The 23,586-nt window shown below is 42.5% G+C and overlaps 3 protein-coding genes and 1 long non-coding RNA gene across 10 annotated transcripts in view; 2 read left to right on the top strand and 2 right to left on the bottom strand.

Annotated features, from left to right (window-relative positions):
* dok6 (docking protein 6) overlaps positions 1-4,984 on the top strand; it is a 45,153-nt gene extending 40,169 nt beyond the window's left edge. The window contains 1 exon segment of the mRNA XM_056434301.1: positions 2,641-4,984. Within this exon segment, the coding sequence (XP_056290276.1) occupies positions 2,641-2,789 (149 nt within the window). The 3' untranslated portion in view covers positions 2,790-4,984.
* Positions 4,985-5,755: 771 nt separating this feature from the next.
* cd226 (CD226 molecule) lies at positions 5,756-12,432 on the bottom strand. Of its 3 annotated transcripts, none has more exons than XM_056434298.1 (6): positions 11,690-12,432; positions 10,664-10,987; positions 10,114-10,494; positions 8,365-8,467; positions 7,777-7,831; positions 5,756-6,032 (listed from the first exon to the last, which is right to left on the bottom strand). In XM_056434298.1, exons 1-6 carry the CDS (start codon positions 11,751-11,753, stop codon positions 6,006-6,008), a joined length of 954 nt encoding a protein of 317 aa, XP_056290273.1. In that variant the 5' UTR covers positions 11,754-12,432; the 3' UTR covers positions 5,756-6,005. The 3 variants fall into 3 exon arrangements, with proteins under 3 accessions (XP_056290273.1, XP_056290275.1, XP_056290274.1); XM_056434300.1 differs by having other exon boundaries at positions 5,756-7,308; XM_056434299.1 differs by lacking the exon at positions 11,690-12,432 and having other exon boundaries at positions 10,664-11,195.
* On the top strand, positions 10,968-12,437 carry LOC130206368 (uncharacterized). Its single transcript, XR_008834098.1, has 2 exons — positions 10,968-11,054; positions 11,190-12,437. It is a non-coding gene; the product is annotated as an uncharacterized LOC130206368 (long non-coding RNA).
* A 751-nt stretch (positions 12,438-13,188) lies between these two features.
* The window catches only part of rttn (rotatin), a 30,655-nt gene continuing 20,257 nt past the window's right edge, over positions 13,189-23,586 (bottom strand). For 4 of the 5 annotated variants that reach the window (XM_056433894.1, XM_056433893.1, XM_056433892.1 and 1 more), the window contains 17 exons: positions 23,277-23,475; positions 23,090-23,187; positions 22,887-22,974; positions 22,405-22,606; positions 21,917-22,007; positions 21,424-21,574; positions 19,688-19,825; positions 18,708-18,910; positions 18,414-18,519; positions 18,164-18,261; positions 17,858-17,941; positions 17,321-17,447; positions 15,135-15,328; positions 14,679-14,943; positions 13,825-13,928; positions 13,468-13,537; positions 13,189-13,357 (listed from right to left, as the gene is read on the bottom strand). In XM_056433894.1, the coding sequence (XP_056289869.1) occupies positions 13,278-13,357; positions 13,468-13,537; positions 13,825-13,928; positions 14,679-14,943; positions 15,135-15,328; positions 17,321-17,447; positions 17,858-17,941; positions 18,164-18,261; positions 18,414-18,519; positions 18,708-18,910; positions 19,688-19,825; positions 21,424-21,574; positions 21,917-22,007; positions 22,405-22,606; positions 22,887-22,974; positions 23,090-23,187; positions 23,277-23,475 (2,298 nt within the window). In that variant the 3' untranslated portion in view covers positions 13,189-13,277. Of the gene's footprint in view, positions 13,358-13,467; positions 13,538-13,824; positions 13,929-14,678; positions 14,944-15,134; positions 15,329-16,962; positions 17,111-17,320; positions 17,448-17,857; positions 17,942-18,163; positions 18,262-18,413; positions 18,520-18,707; positions 18,911-19,687; positions 19,826-21,423; positions 21,575-21,916; positions 22,008-22,404; positions 22,607-22,886; positions 22,975-23,089; positions 23,188-23,276; positions 23,476-23,586 lie in introns of those variants that run through there. The other variant, XR_008834039.1, reaches the window with a different exon arrangement.

The raw sequence follows: 23,586 nt of genomic DNA on the forward strand, positions 1-23,586 counted from the left end.
GTACATTTCTTCTTCTTCTTTTCTTATTTCTTCCTTTTTACAAAATCGATTGCCTTCTCTCTCTCTCTGTATTTCCTTGTGCACCACAGTTTTGTGCTGTATCATTAGCAGTTATAATGGGATGTAGCGCTTTTCTGAGTTGGATCGGCCGGGAATGATACGAGGGGATTTTGCAGAGAGGGAGCAAGTATCAAAGGCACATGGCCGAGATGACGGCAGATCACTGATGGCTATCTTATCTGCAACAGGCCACGTGAGGACAGTAGGCGGAGATGCAAAAAGGGAATCGCATGAAAGACTCATTGCAGCCAGGTAAAACGGAGTTCAACTCTTTCTTGGCTGATGTTTGGAACGTTTTTAATCTGTCATCAGCTTGCATGATTTGAAACTACAATTAACTGACCCAATCTTCAGGCTGATGGGACTGATCTCTGATGCCGTTGCTCCTGTTCACAGAAGACACAAAGCTCGATGTCAGCAGCCGAGCATAATCCAGATTTCGTGGTACTCACGCAGCCTCCTCAATCTCTCTCTCTCTCTCTCTGGTTACAGCTGTTACTAGGATGCCATCTGGGTTATCGCACTGCGAGGAAGGAAGGTGCAGACAGGTGTGTGTGTGTGTGTGTACAAGCATTCATGAATGGCTGCTTGTGTGTCCGGGTCCAGCATTGTATCTGCTCGTATGTGTGTGTGTGTGTGTGTGCATGTGTGTGTGTGTGAGAGTGTCCTCCCTGCGTGTCCTGTCTGCTCCGGCCCAGCAGCTGCCACCCCAGGCCAGATAGGATGACATGACCTTCCGTGGTAATGAAAAGGCACTGACAAATCACTGTCTGCTTCTCATAGGGACGGAGAGGAGGAGGGATGTTGACATCATCCCCTCTGTGTTTTTATAACTTTTTTTGTTCCTTTTCTTTTTTATGAGCGAGCGGGCGAGCCTCTACATTTGCGTCTCCAGTCCAACAGTGTGACTCTTGTCGGGGCGTCTGGCATCACACAACAAACACTGCTGTTTTCGACTGAGGAGATGATGAGAGCTGCTTCGTCCTCTCGGTCTGCACTGGGCTTCCTGCCTTTTCTTTTTTGCCATCCCCAAATTGGCCTTGGTTGGGGTGAGGGATCGTCTTGGCGAAGATGAGAAAAGGATGTGCCTGGTTGCTCACCAGACGTTTCAGCAATCTATTAAGTACAAGGAAGGTGGAGAGGAGAGAAAGTGTGTCCTCCTTTTATTCAACCTGCAGCGTCCGGATTTTTTTAGAACATGGACGGAGCTGCATTTAAAAGCTTAAAACTGTAACTTCATTTCAGGTAGTGGAGGAAGAGAAATACTGGTGTGTGTGTGTGTGTGTGGGTGTGTGTGACTCACCTGTTATGGCTGGTACTGTCGTGATCTCATCCTCTCACCCACACCCGCCCCTCTGTGCTTCCTCCGGCAAAATGTCCCCTTAACTCACACAGGAAATGCCTTTTCTGTGTTTCTCCTTCTCATTGTCTTTCTTGTACATCGTTTCTATTCACACCCTTTTCTGTGGCTCTGACACACATACACACAGACGCTAGACATTGTTTGCCAGGCTGACTGGGTCATGTTTTATATTCCACGCCGTGGTGAGCTGGCAGTGCGTCTCACGGCCTGAGCCCGATTCCCTGTGGTGGCAGCGTGACTGGTTGGTGCTGCTGAGTACACACACAGGAATATGTGTGTGTGTGTTCGCTGTATTATGATTGATTTGCGCAGCTTAAAATCGTATTTGTTAATAAGCACTTCAGCAACACAAGCAGAACATAAAATGATCTCCTCGTCGATTTTGTTGATGTGGCCTTGAGAGAAGACGGCTTATTGAAGACAAAGTCAAATTTTAATTTGTTAATCAAATTTCAATTAACCTCTGGAGGTAAATTGATTCGAAGTGTATTGACCTGCAGCAATTTGTCTAAGCCAGCTGTATTAATTGGGACCGTATATGCTATACGTTGATAACAGTGCTGTTAGGTTTTGTGCCTTTTTAAATATGAATCACTGGCCACTTCCTCCTTGTTCGGTGCATGATCAGCGGCCTGCCAGCCACTTCATCCTCAACCTGCCTCGCCGTGCACCAAACAGCATTCTAATATATTATTAATGGTCTCTCGGTTGCACAGAACAGCCCTCCACCCACAAGTGTCCATTACTCCCTCTCAGCACAGTTAACCAATATGAACTGCAGAACAAATTGGTCCAATTCATTTGTATTGAGGTGGAGAGGGAGCGAGCGGGGAAAGAGGGGAAACAGCAGACAGCCCAACAAGATGAGACGGCATGCGTCAATCTGACAAGGAACTTGTTTCTTTGAGGTTCAAAGTCCATCAAACTATTGCACTATTCTTTTTATTTTGCGATCTGAGAACCGCCTACATCACTGAGCTTTAAAATATCATCTCACGTAAATGAAGAACGGCCTCGGTTATTCTGGTCATCTTCATTGGTATATGAAGGCATCAACGTGAGCAGTAGCTAAGCAACAGTTGCACCATAAATATATTGTCTCAGAAAACAGGACACGTTGTCGAGAAGGAAGATCCAGTGAAGTGAGACGGATGAACGTGATTTATTTGGCTAAAAAGAAGTGCTTCATTTACACTCTCTCCACTTATTTCCCACAGGAAGCGGCCTGACATTGACTTTTATCCCTCGAGCCCAGACGTTCCCCAGCTTTCTGTGTGACGAACAGGAGGAGAGCCGGCACCAGGAGCAGGCACCGTCGCCCTCTAGTGGCCCTGCATCCAGCTGCAGCCTGAGACCCCTCCAATGACAAAGAGCTGGTCCACCTAAAGCGGACACTTTGCCCACTGTAGAAATATGTATAGTGACATGTGTAATATATTATTTCCTGGTGATACTTAAACAATAGTGTCAACTGTAGAGCAACTGACACATGACATGGATCCTGAGAAGGATCTTTTTGTGTGTGGTGTAGCTTCAAAGATTGCACCAAAAATCCTGTAAGTGTAGTTTAAATGTGTTTTATGTTGTCATTTTGCTGTTAGAGCCAGCAGGACCTCATTTTCTTTGAACCACTGCTGAGAGGTAAGAGGTACAAACATTGTAAAACGGTGTCAAATTCAAAGAAAGAAGCTATTGTTCTGCAAATTGATGAAATCACACACAACTCATTCCAACGATGTGCAGCCTCAGCAACCATGTTAAGAGAGACGGCACCATTTTTGACACTTAATCCTCCCAAGCTCACTGTACTTTGCTCCCTCTCTAGAATGTGAACGTGGTCAACGTCTGACGTAGAAACAGCTCGACTTCGGCGGCGGTGATGAATCAGCTCACGCCCTGAATCAGTTACAACCAGCAAAGGGAAAAAGTCATTCAGAAAGGTAACGACATGGGAGATGGCGGAGAGCCACCTTCTCACAGCCTCTACTTTAAACTGCCAAGCATACATTTGTTCGAGCTCTTCTCCCGCCTCATATCCCGATAACTCATTGACAAAAAGGAGAGAAGCGAGACGTTGGTGACCTGATGAGGAGCGTTAAACGCAGCAGCAGCTCATCACGACACGGGAATCCAAAGTGGATCGTGGCAACAAAATCATGGGGATTTTTTAGCCCAGCTGGTATATTCATATAATATTCAAATTTAGAAAAGATATTAGTATCGTGAGCTGCATTTCGCTGATAAAATGTGTGCTCATTAAAATACACAACATAGGGAACCGTCATGAAAGGAAGAGTTTTATATAGGAAATTTGCTTTCTTGTTGAGAATTAGATGAGAAGGCCGATATCTTCTATCTTCGCATCGACAAAATGTTTCCCCCAGATTGTCCAAGAAATACAGTTTATCATTTTTTTTTTCATCAGCAGCTGTGTAGAAACTATAAAGAAAGGCTATTAGTGGTGGTTGTCACTGAAATAGACAAAATCAACAGAAAACCTATTAAATATTTTCAGTACATTTTTTCTGTGGCATTTAGGGAACATTTATCACAGTGTGTGTGACGACAACATTCTCTGCAGTGTCCTCCTCGTGTAAGAAGTGCCTTTCCGACACAGACCGCAGAGTTCGAGAGCTAACCAAGGCAACGGCTTTGGGCTTTGAGTTTACAATTGTGCAGTTTGGCTTCAACAGATTTAGAAAAGTCTTCAGTTCCTCTTAAATACTGTCCAACCAGCTGTGACATGCCATCTGACCCCAAATACATAGAGTAAAACCGAGCCACAGCTCTTTTAGAAAGGTGAGAAGGACACTCGTTTCCTATTGGTGACCGTCAGCAGACACGTGTTCCTCTTGTTCACTATTTGTGATAAGTGTTTTTATTTTTTATTTTTTGGTTACGTCAAAGGCGGCAAGAACCCATAAATTCCAGCAGCAACTTTGAAATTGTGAAAACGATCCAATGACAATCAGTTTGAGGCAGCAAAGCAGTCCTTTAATGTCAAATATATATAATGTGTTTTGTTGTTGCTAAAATATTCCTGTAGAACTGGAGCTGAAAGCTCTTACCTTGGGTTAAAGTTTAGTTTTGCCGTCAGTCACTTTATTTTGTATATTGTAATTGAAAGAACTCGACCTTCATATTCATTTTAGCCTGGAACAAAGTGCCGTATGAGGAAGGACAGCTGTTGGCACATCTGGCTACATTTCTGCCCTAGTTGTCCTGAGTCTTGGCTCCAGTGTGGTTCATACATGTGTGTTTAATAGTTCCACTTCATCCGGAGCATCAGAGCAACACTGAGAAGACTGGAGACAGTTTGAGTCGGCCGTTTATCATTGGTACATTATGTTTGTTATGTACGTAGGTATGATGTGTCCGATTGCTGTTCTTGTTACTAGGATTATTGATTTTGTTTGTGTCCATCAACTTTTGTGTTCTGGTCCCGTCATATTATGTTAATAGCACTTTGAAAACATTGAGTGTAGGACTACAGTTTTCACTAAATGTACATATGTAATGTTTTTGATGACAAAAAGATAATAAATTGAATGTTCTATCGTGTATCGGCATAATTTATCGGCTAATAGTCATGTTGAATGCAAGGTGAGTAGCGTTGGTGGAATTGTGCGACATCTTGAGAAATACTTATTTGCTTTCTTGCCAAGAGATATATAAGAAGATTAAAACGGCTGTTAAATAAATAAAGTTAGCAGTAGTATTTCTCAGACCAAATGCAAGAGATTATGTGCGAATAAATCCCACGTCAATAACAAGAAACCATCTATCCCTATGAGCCACTCGGAGATCATATTTCACAGTGCAGGATTCTTTTTGTTGTGTGGCTGGGTGGATTTCTGCATATTTTGGTCAGTGATAAAAACAATCCTCCCAATAAAATGACTTTAGTCCTTTTAAATCAATAGATACATTTTTAGATCATAAAGGCCCGGTCACACGTGCGTATGAAGGCACGTGACCTCTGCCGTCAAGGTGATACTCGAGCTGAAAGTTCACACTGGAAGAATCCGCTTTCATAAATGTCATTTTTACACGTACAGATTAAACAAACTAAATATAACAAAACTAGTGCGCTTCTGCCGTGCCGTTATACCTGACCTTGTTTACCCTGTTACCCGTGCTGTATGCGGTGCTGCTTCCTCCCTATTTAGTTACATGTGAGTGGGATTATTCTTCTCATCCGACTTGGCAGAAAAGTGAATACGCAAATTTCCAGAACTATAAGATTCCAGCACGCAAACAACACAAAGATAATTTGGTTTCCTTTCTTTTCGGATTTTTTTTCATCTTGTTCACAAGAAATCAGCGAGCTAGTGGCTATGACGTTGTTTTATTTATACCACATGGGAGTATCTCCAGTCACACACATCAGTACTGCTGGGAACACACAGCATTACAATATCAGTCAAACAAACAGTTGCAGCTTCTTCCGTTTTGTTAGAAGCATCAAGATGAGACATTGGGGGTAAAAATGTGTGGTTCCAACTATATTGTCCCTCTAAGTTTCACATATCTAGCTTGTCCACATTTGTCTCGTTTCCTAGCAGGATAGCCTGCGTCTCCATTACTGCCTCTGCCACTGCCTCCATTTCTATGGAGATAAATGAATCACATTACACATAAACAACACAGCTTAATAGAACTACAAAAAACCTTAAATATTTATTTACAGAAGCCTAGAGCTAAGAAATGTAACAAAATAAATATTACTTGGAAAACATGACAGCTTATCATTAAAAAAAAGACTTTTCAATTATATTTTCAGAAACGCAGAGTAAAACTGGAAGCAACACATTCACCAACAAACAGTTGATAGACAAATAAGGAGCTGGAAACTAAAGCTCAGGGTTATCTAATTAGGGTTTAGCTTTCACAATAAGAGCATGCTGTAACGAGAATGCAGCCATCCTAGACGGAGAGCCCTTTGGGGGAAAGCGAGAGTCTCAAGTGATGGTACAGTGCTGAGTGACTGCCTTTCTTTTCCGTTAAATGATTAGACGTCATTGTCAAGCTTTGAATGGAAACCAGGAGGGATGAAAGTAAAAGGAGAGCAATTACACAGGCTTTTGTCAATCGTTTTACTCTGGGCTTTAGGGAAGTGAAAAGAATGATTATACAGGATTTTGTCTGCATAACGGTTACTGTCAAATATTGTTTTTGCACAAAACAAACAATTTCCTTAACAGTAATTATGAAGGACACAATATATTTAATTAGTGGGAGCGGGGTTGGACACAAACAAACCCGTCAGCTCTCTGAGGCTTACATGAGCACCAGCTTGTTAAGTCATGCTGAACCACAACATGAATAATAATCAGTGTGCGTCTTATCCAGAAGAAATAATTAGAATTAGCGCTTGATAATATATGTTCATTCAGAAAGGTATTCAGACTGCTTTGCACACTGTGTTGCCGAAGTGACACGCAGAGTGAGACCTTTCTAAACTGTGTCCAATCAATGCAATTAGTCACAGGTGGACTCCAATCAAGCTCCAGAACCTCTCAGGGATAATTAGAGCAAACAGGATGCACCTGGTCACAGCTAAGAGTCTGAATACTGATGTGAATGACAGCTTCAGTTTGGGATTTAAAAAAAACATGTTTTCATCTTTCCATGATGGAATATTGATGTGGCTAAAATAGAGAATGTGCACAAGTGTAGATGAATCTGTTTTGTTTGTAAAAAAATAAAATACACATTCACATGACATGATACATCCTATTTATGTATGCTCATTTATCACAGAGCTGACGTTTGGTTGTGTGTGATCGCACAGGCGGCAGGTTGGCATAAAGCGGGCAACTCTTTATATGCCTGGACTTCTTCGCCATCCTGGGACACACAGAGATGTTCTCATAGAGGTTTGGCTGTGAATATGAGGTAGATTTTATTAGTGTATGAAGTGTTAGAAAAGGAAATGTCACAGGTGATAGAGCAAAAAGTTTAAAAAATGTCCGTCTAAATGGGTGGAAATTTGCTCTTTATGACGATATAAAATTACCTCAATATGTTTCAGTTGTGTTTTATTTTTTACATCACAAAGAATAAACAGATAGACTTCAATTAAGTTATATTCAGTCAAATTAAATATCCTGAAAGGATTACTATAAATATACATTATCCAAAAAGCGTCACACTGTGAGTTGTCGTAAACAGCATTAGTTTTAAGGCAGCAAGCATAAATACAGTGTAGCTAGTTACATGACAGAATGGGCTTATTAATAAAGTGTAACGGTTTTATAATTGAGTGCATGTCTGAAGAGGAGGTTAGGGAGGGCCTGGAAAGAGTCCAGCATGAAGACAAGAGTAGAGATGATGACTAATGTGAGGCTCACCTGTCTCTGAGATGGGTGCAGTTGGACTCGGTACTCCTCTCTCCGGTTCTTCTTCCTGTCATGGTTAATGGACAGATATAAAGAAGTTGCAACAAAGAAAAAAAACAGGATTACTTTTAGAGGAGTTTTCTTCTGAAAGAACCAATAATCATAGGAAAATCACATTTGTAGCAATGCTGGCAGCGAGTTGTTAGGTGGATGTTGGTTTGATGTCAGTCTGACAGTTGGTGTACCTCTAAACAAGTCATAGTTTTGGAACCGCTGCTCTAGCACCACCTTGAAGATGACATTTGTTTATTTAGTGAAATGTCTCAACAACTACTGGATGCATTGCCATTCAATTTGATACTTATCTTGCACCACCAGAGGTGGAAGTATCTACTACTTCAACAAATTGGCATTTACAACATTTAGTTCAGACATTTATAGGTGCTAGACAATAAATCCTGAAAAGATCCCAGGACTTTCCCTCTCCCATGATCCTAGAAGATGTGGTTTTCACTGAAATGTCTCGACCACTCCAGGATGAATTGGCATGAAATCTGTTAAATATATATATATATGCAATCAATATTTGTGACATCTTACCTGTGCTTCAATGCTAGTATGATGACAACAATGAGTAGAATAAGCCCAGCAGCTCCAGCCGCAATATAAATATATATCATGTACAAGGATAGGCTGAATCCACCTACAAATGAGAGAAAATAACAAAAATGGATATGAAAGTATTTTTGGTAAATGCCACAATATATTTCAGACGCATTCTTTGCTTCCGACTCAGAGATCACATCAAAGCAAACACACAGTGTGGAGACACACACACACCTCCCTGGTCACACACATTTCACATACGCCCCACAGGATGTTATGTTTCAGCAGGTGCGAGTCTGTTGCAGTTTGCTGAATTATTTGAGATTTCCATGAGAAGCAATGTTTTATTGTATTAATTATGTTTCATCAATAGACATAGCATTCATAAATCATTTAAAGTATGAAACAATTCATCATCAGGCCTTGAATGTAAACCCTCTGAGGCAAACTAGTAATTTGTGATTTTGGGCTGTACAAAATAAACTGAATTGAATATATACATATATACATATACACATATATATATATACATACACTACCGTTCAAAAGTTTGGGGTCACCCAGACAATTTTGTGTCTTCCATGAAAAATCACACTTTTATTTATCAAATGAATATAAAATGTAGTCAAGACATGGACAAGGTTAGAAATAATGATTAATATTTGAAGTATTAATTTTGTTCTACAAACTTCAAGCTCAAAGGAAGGCCAGTTGTATAGCTTATATCACCAGCATAACTGTTTTCAGCTGTGCTAGCATAATTTCACAAGGGTTTTCTAATCAGACATTAGTCTTCTAAGGTGATTAGCAAACACAATGTACCATTAGAACACTGGAGTGATAGTTGATGGAAATGGGCCTCTATACACCTATGGAGATATTTCATTAGAAACCAGACACTTCCACCTTGAATATTTATTTACCACATTAACAATGTATAGAGTGTATTTTTTATTAATTTAATGTTATCTTTAATGAAAAAAGTGCTTTTCTTTGAAAAATAAAGACATTTCTAAGTGACCCCAAACTTTTGAGCGGTAGTGTATATACATATATATATATTATACATATAAATATATGTGAATAAATAAATAACATACATAAATATATACTGTATATACAGGACTGTCTCAGAAAATTAGAATATTGTGATAAAGTTCTTTATTTTCTGTAATGCAATTAAAAAAACAAAAATGTCATGCATTCTGGATTCATTACAAATCAACTGAAATATTGCAAGCCTTTTATTCTTTTAATATTGCTGATTATGGCTTACAGCTTAAGAAAACTCAAATATCCTATCTCTAAATATTAGAATATCATGAAAAAGTATACTAGTAGGGTATTAAACAAATCACTTGAATCGTCTAATTAACTCGAAACACCTGGAAACATATTTTCAAATGTTTGATTTTGTTTTGCTGTTAAAAATCTTTTTTTTAACTTGGTCTGAGGAAATATTCAAATTTTATGAGATAGGATTTTAGAGTTTTCTTAAGCTGTAAGCCATAATCAGCAATATTAAAAGAATAAAAGGCTTGCAATATTCCAGTTGATTTGTAATGAATCCAGAATGCATGAATTTTGTTTTTTTTAATTGCATTACAGAAAATAAAGAACTTTATCACAATATTCTAATTTTCTGAGACAGTCCTGTATATATCTAAATCTATATATATACATATATATGTAATTATATATAAATATAGTATTTTAACTCCTGCATGATGTCTGTCGTTGTACCTGGAGGTGGCACAGTGAGCAGCACAGTGGTGGTCTGCCACCCTGCATCTGTGCTGAAGCTACAGCGGTAGAAACCGCCATCTTCCTGCACCACAGCTGTCAGGTGCAGACTGACATCCAGGCTGTCTGTACAGCTGACGTGGCCCCTGTCGCTGTAGTCCTCGCTCAACAGGCCCCCTTCCACCTGCTTACACACTCCGATGATGCCCCAGGGCTGGCCATGCGGCATCCTCTCCAAAATGACCTGGTAGATGGTACCATTGTGCTCGTGGTTACAGCTGATGGTCAGGTTGACGTTTGGCTCTGCCACCAACTCTGTGTCGGTCTTGATCCCCTCTGGACTGGGCGGCTCTGTGCCGTCGTTTTCCTCTGGGGGCTCATCTGTGAACACAGGAAGGTGGATGACACACTGGAAGGAGCTCGTCAATGAAAGACAGAAATCTAAAGGCCTCAATTAAATGAAAGAATCTATAACGTTTAATTTCCAACATCATCCAGCGGGGCATTCGAATTAAAGATTTCCACCTGAACATTTTCTGCCATCTTTTACCTAAGTCTTCCACCTGAATGTTTCTTGTCCAGGGGCCTTGGGGGAAGGTCTGAACCGAGCAGTGGTAGACCCCGATATCCTGGTGAGTTACATTCGTCATGGAAATGCTTCCATCCATCGGCGTGGTCCGCAGGAAGTCGATCCTCTCCCGGTATTGGTGAGCAAAGGTCACTCCATACTCTGGATGTAAAATGGCTATCGGATCCTTGTCCGGTACTTTGTTCCAGGACACCATGCTGAGGCTGCCGTCCCAGGGGCACAAACAGTTGAGAACCATCCCCTCCTCCAGGCGGACCGGAGCGGTCTCCATCTGCTGGACAGCAACTAGATGAAGTGCATTTTTCTGTTAAATCAGAATCTTGACAGAATCTAGGAATTATGACTGATAAAGGTGCAGAACTATGTCAATAATATCTCTAAATCACCCACAAGAATAACAATTTGTAGGATTGTATTATAGCTGATTTATTACATATGAATATTCTAAAAGTAATACGAAGACATCATCTTTACTCCTGTATTACAGAGCAAGACAAGGCCGTATTTCACACCCTAAATATCCCCCTCCTTGAAGAGTCACACATTCACAGCTGTGGTATTTAAGCTCATTTGAGCCACGACACAAAAACTGACAATCGTGTTGCTCAAGTTTCCAAGTTTTTAAGCCTTTTATCAGAGCCGAACAACAATTGATTTAAAATCCACTGATGCCCTCGGGAGAGTTTAGTCTTGCAAAACTCACAACAACAAGATGTCCTACTATCTTCTCTGCCAATTAAAAAAATAAAAAAATAATGTAATGCTTAGATTTAATTACCGATAATGAATGAAAGAATAAAAACCTCTGAAACTCCATGAAAAGTACTTTGATAAATTACTCACTTTTCAGATCAGCCTACCGAGAGAAAGTGAATCCCAATTTTAACTTTCAATAAAAGTGCTGTGTTGTGACACATTACCACTCATGAATCTAGTACACACACATATATATATATATATATAAATATAAATAAATCAACTCCATACCTTTAGGAAAATGAAGACAGAAGAGTAGCACGAAGTACCAGTGGTCCTTTTGTACAGCTTCCATCTTGCCCCAGCGAGGGAGAATGAAAGCTGCATTGATGAGACGAGGCGAGAGGCGAGCTGCACTTCCTGCTCGCTCTGTGGCTGCAGGGGAAGACTTGAGCAACTGGGGGGCTTCATGTGAGCCGACTGCTGGCTCATTCAACACAGAGGGGCACTTACCAGTAGGACTGGGACTGGGAGGCAAGCTTATAATGCGGCACGCTGGGAACCACTCTGCCGGTTTCTTAATTGCCCCTCAGCTGCACCTGAAATGCTGCAAATGATTTTCATCCGACATGCAATCATTTATATCCTTCACTGAGGACTTGAGTACTTTGACATTTCATAAAACATCAACATGTCTGATGTCTATATAATGTATGGGGGGGGGGGGGTACATGTAAACTAAATTGATGCTTAGTTTGTGAGTTTACAAAGATGTCAGTCTGTCCACCACTTTAGCTCAGACTGTAATATCCATCCAATATCCATGGATGGCCATGAAGGTTTGTAGAGACATTTATGGATCCCAGAGGATGAATCTTATTGATTTTATGAGCCCCAACTTTTCTTCTATAGCGCCACCATGAGGTTGACATTTGTCATGAAGAAATAACATATTTTGAAAGCTATTGGATGGATTAAAGTAATGTTCCACTGATGTTCAACATTTCTGGAAAATAAATGTCTGTGGTGATGCCCTTTGCTTTCACGTGTGTGTGTGATTTATTGAAATACCTCCGCTACATTGCCGTGACATTTGGCCAAGACTGTCCCGGTCTTCGCCAGAATGTCTGCAAAACTGATGAAGTTCACATCAGCCTCATCTGCACTTTGTGGTGCTCATTTGCATACGTTAGCGTGCGAAAATGACACAAAATGACGCCTGCTGAACATCCATATGAGAGCATTTTCATTAAACATGTGCGCCTGCTGATATTGGCAAATGAGCGTCACGCATCCCACGCTCAAGTCCTGCCTCACAGCGACCCGCCTCCTGTGGACACAACGTCCTCAGTGTCTGTGGACGCTTCTCTTGGTAATCACCTGAAGAGCAGCTTAACTCCACTCCGCCACAGCTGTGTCTCAAAACCAGAACTGATGTACTTCCTGAACAAAAACAGTCTTAACATTAGTTGCATGCCAATTGGATAAAAATTGACCGTGCTATGGTAAAAAGAAGATTTTGACCATCCATGACCTTGACCTTTGATCCAATCGATCCCAAAATCTAATCAAATGGTCCCCGGATAATAACCAATCACCCCACCAAATTTCATGCGATTCGGTTTAAAACTTTTTTTGTTATGCGAATAACACGCATACAAATAAATAAATAAATACACGGCGATCAAAACATAACCTTCCTCATTTTCAATGCGAAGGTAAAAACACCACAAAGTGTGATGCTAGCTTTCAGTTTGTCCCCGTGCAAAAAGACCAAACAAGGCAGGAGCTAAAATCTGCCACATGGGACTTTAATATCAAAATTAATGCATATCTGATCATTATAAAACATAATACACAAAAAACTATTTTAATACAATTAGTTATTTAGCAGCTGGGAGAGGTTTTCAAGGCACTTCAGCAGGTAGGCGCTCAAAGGATCCTGCTTGATCTCTGCGTCTGTGGTTTAGAGAAAAGAAGCATTGTAAAGCGTTAGGAAATGCAAAACCTAATGTTCACATGGAGCACAAGGCGCCCATGTGTCTTCATCAAAGTGAAAACATGCATACCCTTCTTGGAGATGGAACGCGCCTCCTCAAGTCTCAATCGAACAGAGGGACACTTCAAAGTGGTCTTTGCCTTTGAGGGGAAATTACAAAGACAGATTAGGAAAGCAGATGAGCATTCTTTTTATAATCAGGGAATAAAAAATGCTCATTGTCCCCTCACATTTTCTCTTCATGTGCGGGGACAATGAATATTTCAAGCGGATATATTTATAGGAGAAGACCGAATGAAGACACGCCGTGATAGAATTTGACATGCATCACCAAAAAACTCCAATACCAGCCAGTGAAATGCACCGGCAATAAAATGAAATGGTACTGCTTGGGTGTGTGTGTGTGTGTGTGTGTGTGTGTGTGTACCCTCTGATTGTTATGGAGCAACGCCCAAAGTGCAGATGCGCCCATGGAGCGAGTTTCCATCTCTTTGCTGTTCAGGCAGCAGAGGAACACCTTCACGGCTTTGTCTGAAACAAATAGAAGCAGGAAATCAGCTTCCATCAACAGACGGAAAAACATCAATGTGATGAAAGTATAATTATTTTAATTAAAAACGATAAGAACTGTACCATTTGAATGATTCATAGTTATCAAAACACATCAAATATTAACATATAGAAAACTGTTGACCAAGATAACAAAACATATTGATATATTATTAGGTGAAAATAACTAATAAACCACTCTTGTCATCTGGATCAGCTGAGTTAATGTCACAGTTTAACCTAATCACGTGGATATGTTACAATGGCAATATGGTCATGTCACTTATTTCCAGTTTAATTACAATCGTACGACACAACATACACAGGAAATGTGATCGTTGCACAGGAAACAAACACAGAGGTCGTCTCCTCGAAGAAGCATTCATCTTCTTACATCTTCTAGCATCGCTCAGACTAATTTAAATGAATGTGTTTACCAAAACTACCTATTATCCAATGTTTTGATTCTCTTTTTCCTGTCTTCAATCTGAGAAATTGCAGGACAGGTGATAAAAAACAACATTTTGAATACGATAAGATTGCCAACGAGAAATCGACTGTCCGACAACAGACTTGGTGCAGCTTCCCTCCCGCTGTGGTCGGTTTTCACAGAGGCAAAATCAAGATGTGGCAAGATTATGTTCCACAGAATTATGCCACATTAACAATAACGAATCTCCTTTCGTCGCCCCGCCGGAGATCAATAAGCCAACCGCTGCTTCCCTTCCGTACCGTTGGCGATGACGTGCGGCTTGTTGGCCGGGCAGAAGCAGAGGTTGTGAAGGGTGAGCAGGGCGTGGTGCCGGTGTGGCGCCAGGTCCGCCAGCAGCTCCAGGGCTCCGGTCACCCTGAAGATGCTCTGCTGGCCGTCCTCTGCGAATGAGAGGCTGACCAGCAGCCTCAGCCACAGGCCCAGTAGACCCCCCCCAACCGAGGTGGCCTTCACACCACCCGCCTTGGGCCTTGGCACCAACAGGAAGGCCTGCAGGAAATTATTCTGAGAATGACAAAAAAGCAAGAAGGGATTTAGCGTTGAAGTTTTCCCTCATTTAGGGAAATGACTGACGCTCTTCACATCGCACTCGACACATCGTCACTAAGGCAACGCTGCTGTCACTTTGCCATCACACTGCATGTGTTCCACATATCTCGTCCCCAACGCCGAGGCCCCGGGCCCCGGGCTTGTACCTTTTGCAGGAGGCATCGACAGTCGCGGGACATGGCGAGGTTCGCCAAGAGCCGGAAGGAGAGCTTCTGGACGGGGCCGTTGTCCGGGGCGACCCCCGAGGCCAGCTTCATGACCGACTGCATCAGAGAGCTACTAGGGCCGCCTTTAGATCCTGGGGCCGCGGTAGGGCCACCGCCACAAACACAACTGCATGCTGGGAGGGAAAAAACAACAATGTTCAAGATAACAAGGAGAACTCACATTTCCTACATAATGCTGATGTGTTTGAGTCATTGAACAATCTTCATCTCCCACACAGCAACAGACACATGCAAGACTCCCGATTCCAGAGGCAGCCAATCAAGAGGACGGCTGATTGACACGTTGTGCCGACATCGCAAACAGAAACTCTTCTGTCCTCTCCCACTAAGGACAGCACCCAGTGCAGTGCATTGTGGGTGCAACATATGCCTTCTCATGTTTGTATTTGGCTGTTACTTTCTGAACATTGTGCAAACACAATATTGCCTGAAGCCCATCCTGACACAATTACCAACGACCAACCAGTGGCTTTAGTCGTCTCCTCCTCCTCCTCCTCCTCCTCCTCCTCCTCGCATGTTTCTGTAAAAGCTGCCGAGCCAAATGACAACAATTATGAGTAGAATTCTTGTACGGAGACCGAATTACCTTCACCCTGGTGGGCGCGATGAAGACGAAGCTGCTGAGAGAGACAGGGAAACAGACACCGGATCGAGTTTGGAAGCAATGGCGTCTCACCTGGTTGCTTTGCCTCTCACAGTTGTATCTTCACTTATTATCAACGCACTTTGACTCGTGATGAAAACACATTCCTCTGGAAATTATTTAGCCTCAGGCTGCATACACATTATTTCCAACTTGGCCATTCCCAAATGTAAACACAAATAGGTAACATACAAATACCTCTTTCTGCACCATCAGTACAGCTGACTTGACTAATTGCTGCCGCTTTAGAATACGTATAAAATACTGAAAACAACAAGCTGAAGATCAGCTTGACAAGACATGGTCTGACCCTCTTTGATGTTTTGGAGAACATGACAGCTTGTTGGTTACACTAATCCTGGAATGAGAAGACACAGCAACATGCGGATGCTGATGTTCGCCCCGGGTTATTTCAATACCTGTCAAGAAAGCTCGTCTATCGCAGAGCTGACGAGGAGGGCTGCGTTATAATGGATCTCCCTCACTGATGTGACTCAATGGGGTTCCCACTGTTGCTACAAATCTACATTTTTTTAATGATCATTCCTTAAAAAAATGTTTTGTCTGTGGGAGCAAATTGCGCGGCTGCTCTAAAAATATCTGTTAAAATCTGTGTGGCACGGATGAAAACAACAATCTGAGTTGAACTAGCAGTGCAAACAAAGCCTGGGATGAAGGCGGGAGACTGGAGATGAAAGGCGCCGTCGCAATGGAGCCGTCTCCGGAGAAGAGATGGTAGCCTGAGGCGGGATGACTCCTCGAGCCTCAGCCTCAGCTTATGAGGGGTCTAAAGCGAGAGTGTGTAGATCAGAGCCCACGCACCCACTGAGGAACTGGTGTTACTCAAACAGAGACAGACAGACACACTCTCTCTCTCTCTCTCTCTCTCTGAAGCGTGGCACATGGAACTTCCTTCACTGATGAAACTGACTTCCTTTGCACAACGACATCACACACCAACAGATCAAAGGGGCCACGAGCCGTTTGTCAAAGTAACATCCCCCGACTGTTTCCTCCCCGATAATCTTGCCTTTTCTCAACTCGGAAAGCTCATTCTCTGCAAGCCTTTTGCTAATCTGATTTCCACATATAGACATCTCTTACTTGAGCATGATGGAACACCAATATCTCCGGCAACACAGAGAGATGCTTTGTGCTTCCCTCATCTTCTTCCACTGGTCTGAAACACATTGCCGTGCAGCCTGATCCTGACACTGTGCTCATTGTGACTGGCAGGCAAGCAGGCGCTGGACTTAAACAGTGAGAAACAACGTTGTTCAGTGGTCAGTGGAGAGGACAATGGGGCTCTTAGTGTGTGTGTGTGACTCAGTCAGATTGCTAACTGCACATAGAAGTGATGGGCAGGCACGGGCCAGGCACAGTGCACGCAAACACAGGACACACACAGACAGACACAGACACACACAGAGACACACAGAGACACACACACACAGACACAGACCTGTGGTGCAGTTGGCCGTATAGACGCACAGAAGCTCCAGCACCGCCTCCATGGTGGGGTCATCCAATAGTAGCCATGGCCAGAGAGCATATAGTGCAAGTGTGAGGCGAGCATCTGTGGCCACCACCTACACACACACACACACATGCGTATATTAAGACCCACATACAGGCATGTACATGATACCGTTGCACACATCTTTTACACAACAGCACAAACACAGATGTAGTTGCCGTTTCTCTATTTTCCTAAATGTACAGGAAAAACACACGTGGAGGAGAATAATGGCGCGATGGAGTAAATGCTGCAGTCGAGCTATTTAATGCAAGGTGACCACCAGAGAAAGGCTGATGAAAATCAGCTGATATGCTCCTTGAGTAATGCCATTACAGGGTTTAAGAAGCTAAACACGCTCAGATGCTAGCAGGGCCGGGCACATTTAGCTGAATCTCATTTACAGGCGCAGCATTTGTACTCCGAGGTTCCATTAAAAAACAATTAGCGGTGGAGAACATAACGGCAGATGCAGAGGCTCACTTTGCATTCATCGCTGCGGTAAAGAGCATTCCGCAGGATCTCCACAGTTAGCTTGACATCCTTTAAATAGCCTTCTTCCTGATGCTGTAGGAAGACAAAACAAAGAGCGATATGTTGAAAACACGGCCGCTTCACCCAGTCAGAACAGCAGCAGGACGGACTGCTGAGAATCGGACAGATATTTAGAATATTTGTCTGAAAAAAACCTCATTCAAGTTGATTTCAGATTGTTATTCTATGCAATGGGAAAAACAAAGGCAGCAAAGAAACGATGAGACTGGAAATGTCCAGCCAGTCTCTGCTCACCTTCTTGCGGTGGGAAGCCTTTCCGGGTTGGACGGACTCCAGGAGGAGCTGGGAGTAAATTTGCTTCATTTGCTCAACACTGCTGTCAATGAGACCCGCTAAGAAACAGACAGAGTTCAGAATGGGACATTGTACTGTGAATTTCACCCTAAATGAAGAGTTGTATTTATAAAAGATGAACTTGTGGTAATGGTCGTTTTACAAGATAGATGCAGTGTTGAGCAAGTACGATCCTGAGGTTTGGGATCACCTTTGGCTGCGTGGTTCTGAGCGGCGGGACTGCAGGCCAACAGCGCCATCAGAGCTCTGGCTGTCAGCTTCTTCAAAGGGTCCTGAAGGGTCCTCTTCTCAAAACTCTGGCATCAACAGTCAAAGGAGGGGCATCGTGTCATTCCATAACACATAATCGCAAACTCAACATCTTTGAATTCTTGAAACTTTGCCATGAGCGCACACATTGTTGTGTATGAAAAGTAAATCATGTTTAGACTATTGTGATTCCCACTGTGTATCAAGGCTTAGACGGATGACCGCCTCCACGTACCTGCAGTAACAGTTCACACAGCTGGCTGGCCGAGGGCCCGATCACAATGTCGGACAAAGCCGGAGCATGTTTAGAGTCGGAGGTCGTGACCTCTACTCCCAGACTCTTTGTCTCCACTGTGAACATTGTACTGAGAAACTGCAGAGCCACTGTGTGGAGAAGAGGGTCCGGGAACTTCTCATTCACACACACTGATAATGTTCCTGCAGAAAAAAAACCACATATGAATATATATATATATGTATACACATACACACACTAAGTCACAGTGAGAAAAAAAGGCAAATCCATTCTCTAAATCCCCTGACAGATATTTGTCCATGACTGAGGCAGTATGCACCGGTGGGGAACACACTGATCATTTGAATGTGTATGCAGAGACCCAGCTGCCATAAACAAGGATACACAAACATAAATACGAGCACAAAGGCTCAGCATTCATCTTTTACTGGACTCATCACATTTCCCTGCTGCGCCATTAATCACAGAGGAAGACGAGAAGGAGTCGAGGTAGTATAGGGACAGGATGCAATTATCTTAACCCAGCATCTGTTCAGGGAAGTTAATACACATGAATGATTTTTTTGTTTTGTTTATTTTTTTTAACTGTAATTAAAGCTGCACAATACCTAAAATGCTAATCCCGGGTATTTAGTAATTGACTGCAATCAGCATAATTACTCTAATGATGATTACCATTCTTTGTAAATTCAGGAGAAAAATTATTTTACAGCCAGATTTCATGTCATTTATCAAGATATTGATTCTTAAACCGTGGTGCGCTATTCAAATTAAATGAAATACCCAACTGTTGCCAAAGAGACAATAATCTATTATTATAAATAATGAGAAATTATCCATACCAAATGATTATAAACCAATTCAGCAGCCTAAACCAGAATAATTAATATAGTTTCTTTCACTCATGCTATAACACGCTATAAAAGCACACACGCACGCACAGCAGAGACTCTGTGTACCTGCAAATGTCCGCCAGCGTCTCCCCAGCGCAGCGGAGACAGATGGGTACGCGGCCGAGCTGTCCCTCCTCACCAGAGTAGCCAGGAGCATAAACACGTCTGCCCAGCACGCACAAACCACGTCCCGGGTACCTGCATCTAAAAAAGGGAAAGAGAGAGTTAACTTTGATGACACGAGAGCCACAAATCCCACCGTAGGACGTACTGCAGGGAGAGTTGGGTACATGTATGAATAGGTGTTGCATTTGAAGCAGCGATAGTTTTTCGGATCAATAACGGTGACATACACAATACTATATATATATTAGGGCTGTGAAACGATTACAATTTTTAATCGGATTAATCACAGGTTTCTGTGGATTAATCATGATTAATCACATATTTCCGATATTCTCGGTATATTTTGTGAGAACATAGAGATTTATGACAAAAGACGGATATATACATTTATACATTCTTCTATACAATGGTGCTGCAACTCAGCAGTTATTTAGCAGTTTTCTTCCATATGGAACATTAATACATCTTCATCCTAAACAGAATGTTTAACCCTCCTGTTACCTTTCGGGTCCATTTGACCCCATTCAATGTTTAATGTCGGTGTTCTTTGGGGTCAATTTGACCCCAGGCTGTTTTTCACTGTGTCAAACATATAAGAAATATCAACTTTTTATTTATTTAAAGGGCTATTTAGGTAGTCAACAAACAAACATAAAGTACCTCACACTTAAACTTGGGAAGCAATATTAATTCTAATAATTTTCTGGAGGTTTTAATTGCTGGGGTCAAATTGACCCCGAGGGTAAATTATGTTAGTAAATGTAAAGGTAACAGGAGGGTTAAACAGAACATTTTTCTCTTTTTTGTCAACCATTAACTCCACCATGATACAATCTAAAGGCCTCTAGTCTTCCTTTAGCAGCCGCTGAGGCAAACTGACTGTGTGGGTTTTCTTCATGAACTGGGCCGTGATGAAAGGGACGGCGGGGACACCGCTGCAAAGCTGAAACCTCACCGGCCCGGACACGGGACAGATTGACAAGTGACTTTTTTTTGCTCGGTCCCGATGCGCGCACGGAGCTCTGTGGCGAGCGAGACGGAGATCGATAAGAGTTAACGCAACGCGTAATAAAAGAACAAAGACGTGCTATAGAGAACATGTCAGGGGGCGGGCCAATCTCTTTAATGTCATGCGATCTACCAACACTACGCCGCGATCGACTGGCAGGTCGCGATCGACGTGTTGAGACCCCTGATCTACAGGAAGTAAAAGTCGTAACAAGGTTTCCGTAGGTGAACCTGCGGAAGGTTCATTACCGATGAACAGACCGTCTGCATGAGAGCGGACAGAGTTCAGATTGAAGAGGTGTATTGGAAGCTCATTTTGCAAGTGACTTTTTTCGTCGATGTGCGCGCTGCCGGCATCCGAGCTCTGGGGTGCGCGAGACGGAGATCGGAGTCATGTTAACGCGACACTAGAGACAGAATGACATGCTGCTGGAGAGACGAACAACAACAGACGGATTGGAAGCTCATTCTGCGCATGCGTTAAATGCGTTAAAAAAAATAACAAAGTTAAACCTGTAATTGAATTAACTGAGTTAACGCGTTATTTTTCACAGCACTAATATATATATATATATATACACTGTATATGGAACATTGTGAAAAGCGTTTAGACTACTATTGTTAGACTAATAATGATGACTTTTATTTAAATTTAACAAGGCTCTGACCTAATCCTTTGGCGTCCAACATGAGTACTGCCACCAAAGTCGTCAACAGCTGTTTCAGGAAGTCCATCTGGCCAATCAGCTCCTTCCTCACCATGACACATGACCGCAGCAGTTTAGAGAAGCTGGACAGGAATTGAAGGAGGGAGGCAAACTAGAAACACGCACGCACAGTCACACAGGAAGACCGTTTTACAAATGAACCAAACTTGCATGCAAACAGATTGCCCCAATTATTGAACAGCCAAGGTTAGAGGAAATATGAAAATGGATGTGTAATAAGAATAAGTTATTCTATGGGTAATGGGTAGTTTTCCAAGCTGGAAAAACAATGGTAAGCTTTGAGTGTACATTTGTTGAGTATTCAACCCACACCCAAATCTGGAGGTGCTCTCAGACAACCCAGCGCTGCACTGAAGCCGTGTACCGTTCCAACCCACGCTCAAGTCAGAACAAAGAAAAAGTTTTAAAACTCTTCCATCGCAGTGTTCATCACCTGGATCCTGATGTCTTCTCTCTCCCCTGATAGGATGTTGGGTGTCTTCAGCTCAGTCAGACATTTCTCAATAGGCCCGATATCCAGCAGACTGAAGAGGAAAGGAAAGATGTTGTAAGACATTAGCTAGAGGGGATTGGAGCCACAATTAACATGAATTCTCAGTTGATATACATATATATTTAAATCATCTTAAATAATTATAAGAAATGGCACAATATCCTACTAGCTCAGTGGTGATTTTATGACTAATTTACACGACAAAACTGTTCTGCCGGAAGAAAAATGTACAAATTTTGACCGACAACTAAAATAATTAATTACTTTTCCATTAACACTGTTCGAATAAACACAAAGCATTTCAGCAGCATAGCGAATATAACAAGGAAGGAATTCATACTGAGAATCCAACAAAGTCAATCTGAGTTTTATCCATGATTATCACATTAGAGAGTGTGTTCATGAGGTCTGAGCGGGTGGCCTCTTACCTGGCCAGCGCTGGGAGGAGCTGGTGGTGTTGGATGGCGGTGAGGGTGAAGTCTGGCAAGATGGCCAGCAGGTTAGCCAGCAGGCCACAGTGGGCTGTCATGAGGTCAGGAGTTACCATGACAACGGGTTCCAGGGCTGAGGTGTCGCCCTGGCGCGAGTCTTGGGAGGTCAGCGAGTCGCTGGCGTCTGTGTCACTCTGGCCTATGAGACAACAATAGACCGCTAATCCACAGGGATGCACACACACAATCAAATACATTACATTGAGATAAAATACTAAAAAAATAAGCAATGTTAGAGGTTTTTTCAAATGTATATGTACGATAGAAATATGTGGGTTTATAATTTTAAAAAATACAATGAGGTTTTGTGCTTCTTAATGAGAATAATATGATAATTAGAAGAACTAAACCATCATGTGTTACTATTACTGTGAATGCATGTGTACCCACAGACACACTCGTACACTCTGCACTAGTACCTTGAGTCAGCAGTCTGTTGGCAGGGGAATCTTCAGCACCGCCCAATGGGGAGGGACCCTTCGGGGTGTGTGGTCCTGAACCTCTTATCTGGAATAGACACCATGAAGATGGTTGTCCAGAGGATCAGCTTAACTTAATACGGATGTTTATTTCCAACATGCTAATGTGTGTGCAAGTCTGAAGGTGCAAGGGCCTTGCTAACCACGGTGCTGGATGTGGAGAGGGAGCTGGAGGGTCTGCTGGAGCTGGTAGTTGGTGCAGGGGCGTCACATCTCCAAAACCACAGAGAGTTCTCAGAATCTAGACAAGCACATGCACATAATGACACATCAATTCACACTGGAAAACGCAACTGATAAATAATGAAACACAAACAAATAAAAACCTACTCAGAGAACTGCTTTCCTGAGGATGAGGCCCACAGGTAGCGCCAGTATGAGGCTGCAGGTGGAAAGTGTACCTGCCTCGGTAACATTTGGAGGCAAAGAGAGCCACGTGTTGGAAGTAGTGACAGTGGTAAAGCAGAGCCCGGAGGGCTGGAAGACCCACCAGAGACACACCAGACACCTCATCATGGACACACGGGTGCTGGAGAAGGAGATCGATAATGTGGGGAAGATCCAGAGATGAGTCACTTCCACAGACATTTTAAAGATAACAACAGAGCAATCTACTGAGATCTACTTTGCAAACCTTAGT

This window comes from Pseudoliparis swirei, chromosome 16 (assembly GCF_029220125.1).
Source record: "Pseudoliparis swirei isolate HS2019 ecotype Mariana Trench chromosome 16, NWPU_hadal_v1, whole genome shotgun sequence".
NCBI lineage: Eukaryota > Metazoa > Chordata > Actinopteri > Perciformes > Liparidae > Pseudoliparis > Pseudoliparis swirei.

What these genes read in the sequence shown, in the direction of transcription:
- cd226 (XM_056434300.1), bottom strand. Translation starts at nt 11,753, where the DNA reads ATGGAAGCTGTACAAAAGGACCACTGGTACTTCGTGCTACTCTTCTGT. An exon ending in CTGTCTTCATTTTCCTAAAG is followed by an intron (nt 10,988 to 11,689) that starts GTATGGAGTTGA and finishes CACTTCATCTAG; the next exon opens with TTGCTGTCCAGCAGATGGAG. An exon ending in GCTCACTGTGCCACCTCCAG is followed by an intron (nt 8,468 to 10,113) that starts GTACAACGACAG and finishes TCTCATTTGTAG; the next exon opens with GTGGATTCAGCCTATCCTTG.